The sequence below is a fragment of the Peromyscus eremicus genome, chromosome X (genome assembly GCF_949786415.1).
Source record: "Peromyscus eremicus chromosome X, PerEre_H2_v1, whole genome shotgun sequence".
NCBI lineage: Eukaryota > Metazoa > Chordata > Mammalia > Rodentia > Cricetidae > Peromyscus > Peromyscus eremicus.
In genome coordinates this window covers 83352863-83357131 of record NC_081439.1, presented here as the reverse complement: position 1 = coordinate 83357131, position 4269 = coordinate 83352863, and the positions used below count along the sequence as shown (strand labels likewise).

At 39.6% G+C, this 4269-nt stretch overlaps 1 protein-coding gene across 1 annotated transcript; it reads left to right on the top strand.

Moving 5' to 3' along the window:
• Positions 1–375: 375 nt before the first annotated feature.
• On the top strand, positions 376–3254 carry Tmsb15a (thymosin beta 15A). The gene is made up of 3 exons (XM_059249940.1): positions 376–464; positions 1757–1861; positions 2924–3254. The coding sequence occupies exons 2-3, from the start codon at positions 1762–1764 to the stop codon at positions 2959–2961; spliced, it is 138 nt and encodes a 45-aa protein (XP_059105923.1). The 5' UTR covers positions 376–464; positions 1757–1761; the 3' UTR covers positions 2962–3254.
• Positions 3255–4269: the final 1015 nt, after the last annotated feature.

Below are 4269 nucleotides of genomic sequence, written 5' to 3'. Positions count from 1 at the left end.
TTATAGATTAGTAGAAATGGGTTAAGTTATAGGAGCCAGCTCGCGAGAATCCTCAGCCAATCAGTCATACAGTTTGTAAGTAATATAAGCCTCTGTGTGTTTACTTGTTCCAGCAGCTGCAGAACGGGCAGGACACAGGAAAACTTCCAGCTACATACAGTCTAAATATTTACATTTATAAGCACAGAGGTCCTAAAATTGAACAAACTCCAGCACCCACGAAGCTTAAAGCTGGGGAGGGGGTGCTGCAAGCCAGGGTTGCCATCCAATCAGAGAGAGGCTTGTGTGTGACTCTGGGGTATGATGTTATGGTCATCTATCCAATCACAGAGTGATGGGTGGGGTCCAGGGCAGGCCTTGCTATGGAGCTTATAAATGAGAAGCTGTGCTGGGCAGCACCACTCTGGCCTGCAAGCTAGAGGTAGACTCAGCTATTCATCTAACAGGCACCTTGAAGTGAACAGGTGAGGGGGGCGGGGGAAATGAGGCTAGCTGGGGTAGCACTTTGGAGTGGAATCCCATCTCAAAGTCCGCTTCACAGCGGCTTTGTTTCTTGCATTGAGGTCTTTTCAGCACACAGAGCGGAATCCTGGGGTCCCACCTTAGAAGGCCCAAAGGGACAGGCAACTCAGAGGAAAGGGCAAAGGCCAGGAGGAGATTTGAGGCATGTGTGCATGGGGGTGGGGGTATGGCCTACTAAGGTGGCTCTTGCCCTTCTGTCCCTTAGGCTGGCGCTGGGTAGTAGCAAGTTATTTGTATATGGCACAATCCAGACAAATGCTTCTGTCCTGCCCTGCCCTGCAGTTAAAAACGTGTGAATCCCAGTTTCCCCAGCTTTTACCTTGGCACTGTTCACCCAGTAAGGAAGGACCTTAAGATATGATCGATTGAACCGGGTGGTTTGAGACACGTGGAAGCTTCGGAGCTGGGGCTGGGGTGGGGTAGAGAGCTCTCTGGACTGCCCTGGTCACTACATTGTGTCCTACTCCCGCTAAGATAGGTCGAGGCACTCACTGAAGAGCTCTGCCTTCTTATCTTTGGAAATGGGATTCAGCTGTATTTGGCGGTCCACATTCTACTAAAGTTTTGGAGTCTTGATCCGAAATAGCTGGTTTTTTTTTTCTTTTACACATTCCCTAAGGCTATAAGAAGGTATTATGAGACTTATAATTGGCAGTGACTAGGTTAAATCCTCCTCACTCCTACTGTAGTGCTCTAATATACTGACTTTGGACATTCAGTGGAAATTTGTACAGCGTTGTGTGCCACTCTTTTAGTGTGTGATGCTCACCAGCATTCCCAAATACCCTAAAAGGAATTGACTAGAAGGTGAAGATGCTCATAGTCCTGTCTTCTGTTACAAAACCATTGCTAGTCGAATCTAACCCTTTATTTGCTCTTCTCTCTCTATCTGCCAATGCTCATCACTTCTGTTTTACCTTTGCTATGGTTTTAAAAGTTGGGCTTTTATTTATTTATTTACTTACTAACTTACTTATTGCCCTGGGTTTCTAGAATATCTTGGTTTCTAGATCATCTTCATCTGCTGTCATTTAATTCCACCAGAAATGAGCCAATGCTTTGCAATCAGAGTACTCTAAGAAAACATGACTTTCTAAGATCTGTTGTTCTCTTATTGAAAATCACCATGCAAAATATTCATTGATATTTTGAATTTTTATGAATTTTTAACCGTTATTCCTAATCTGATCATAGATCTAGTAGGTAACTTTTTTGTTGTTGGTCTTTCTTTCAGTAAAGATGAGTGATAAACTAGACTTGTCAGAAATGGAAAGATTTGACAGAACAAGACTGAAGAAAACTAATACTGAAGAAAAAAATACTCTCCCATCAAAGGAAAGTAAGTCATGAAGGTTTCTAGTTAAGGTGAACAGTGGTGAAAGTTGATGTATTCAGTTAACAAACCAAAACGTTAAAATTGCCAAAATGTATGCAGTAGTTAGAGAATCATTATAATTAATTCAGCAATTGAAATATCAAATAGTTGCCTTTTTATTTGGATAATGTACATGGTTTGCATGCTAGGTTGCATTAGTAATGCTATCATAGATTCATCCTTTCTTACAAAATTACTAAAACTACATTAAAGCTAATCTTGGAATATTGGATGGGGCACTATATAAATCTTGATTTTGCTTAGTTTTTTATTTTATTATAAATGTTAATTAGACATTTTTTCAAGATGCAACAGTTTAAATCTATTTCATCCATAAAAATAATGCAAACTGTGGTTTTGGTCTTTTTTTTTTTTTTTTTTTTTGGTTTTTCAAGACAGGGTTTCTCTGTGTAGTTTTGCGCCTTTCCTGGAACTCGCTTTGGAGACCAGGCTGGGTTTTGGTCTTCTATAAATAGCTATAAAATGAGGTGGAAGAATAAGTTTAGAGCTTGTGTGTGTTCATGTTTCTCAGATTCAAAGGATCAGTTTGCTCTTCAGGATAACAGCCTCCTGGAGAAACTGAAAGCGTACTTTTAAAAGCTGAGTGGCACTTTTTGTCTTGTTGGAAAACACAAAAATTGAACAAAATCATCTGAAAAGGTCTAACTTCTAGTTGTATAAGGATAAAACTGAAGGAAAATCTCACTCCTCTTCCTAGAACACTCAGTGGAAAATAGCAATATTTTAACAATATTCTAAATCTATCACTTAAATCTAGAGAGTAGATATAGAGAATATATAGATTCTAGTAAGGTCTTCGGGTGCTCTAACACACACACACCTCCATTATGAGGATAAGTAGTTAATGTCTTTGCATTCTAAATGTAAGGCATGTTTATCAGCTTTCAGTGACTTAGTAAAGCCATCTTTTAGAAGAAACTGAACTTAATTTCAAGAAAACCAACAAAGAAAGAAAAAAGAGAAGAAAATCCCTTCTAATGATTTTTTTTCTATTTTTTCCCCTAGCAATCCAGCAAGAGAAGGAGTTTGTGAAAAGATCATGAAATGAGGATCTCTTTGGGAGAATAAACTCCAACATTGCCTAACAGTCTTGGTTTTGGGCTTGCCTTTTGGAAACCTATGTGTTTCTAGAGATTTATGACAATTGCTGATGGCTTCTCACCTATACCTGTCAGTTAAGTGTTAATCAGTACCCAGTTAAACGGTAATCAGGACTAGGCATTCCCTTTGTTTTTAAACTTCCTCATTGATGAATAAATTGCAAATGGCAAATGCTGACAGTAATCTCACCACTAATACCCATGGTGCTTGTAGTCCTTGTGCCCTTTATAGTGAAAGCCAGTTTTAACCTAGGATTGATGACTCCATTGCTTTTTCATCATTCTGAAGTTGTACACTTTTGCAGCTTCTCACACTTGATTTTCACTTCCAAAGTAGCAATAAAAATAAATACGGTTATTATCTTGGTACTCATATGGTATATTCTTTCTTAATTTTTTTTTACATTTATTTATTTTCTATGGGTGTGGGAGCTACAGTGCACATATTGAGATCAGAGGACAAACTGAAGGAATTGTTTTTCCCTCTACCACAGGGATTAGGATCCAGGGACCAAACTCAGGGGATCAAATTGAGATCTTTAACATTGACAGCAAACATCTTTACCTGTTGAGCCATTTTGTTGGCCCCATTTTATTTTATTTTTTGAATTTTTAAGGTTTTTCATATATATGTTTTGGATTTTTGAGACAAGGTCTCACTGTGCAACTCAGGCTAGCTTAAAATGTACTCTTTATCTCAGATTGGCCTCAAACTTGTAGCAGTCTTCCCACCTTAGCCTCTTGATGCTGGGATTAAAGGTGTGTATCTCCATCCTGGCTTTGTTGAACTTAGTGTGTGTAATAATGCAGCGTATACACATGTGTAAGGGTGACAGTGTTGTATGCCTGTATACCATGGAGAACAGAGGACCATGTTGGCTATCTTCCATTCCTCTCCTCCTTATTAATTTGAAGCAGAGTCATGCCCTGAACTTGAACTTATGTTCTTTTGGTTAAACTGACAGCCAGCAAGCACCAGAAATCCATTTGTTTCCATCCCCCATAATACAGGTTTCAGGCATCTGTGGAATTGTTATAGGTTGCTCACCAGAGATGACTACTCAGACACAGTACATAGCCAATTGAAAGTCTTTATTCCAGCCAGCTGGGACCTCACCCAAGTGTTTGGGGACCTGGGTATAGCTCCAAGTTTCCAGAACACAGGGTTTTTAAAGGCAGAAACCATGTCCTGGCATCTCATTCGGCAGATGCTGCAGGGCTTTGCAGAAGCAAGCAGTTTGAAATAGGCAA

Excerpts from the sequence above, each read along its gene's own strand:
- Tmsb15a (XM_059249940.1), top strand. The coding sequence starts at position 1,762 with ATGAGTGATAAACTAGACTTGTCAGAAATGGAAAGATTTGACAGAACA. Across the intron at positions 1,862-2,923 it reads TACTCTCCCATCAAAGGAAA|CAATCCAGCAAGAGAAGGAG; the intron begins GTAAGTCATGAA and ends TTTTTCCCCTAG.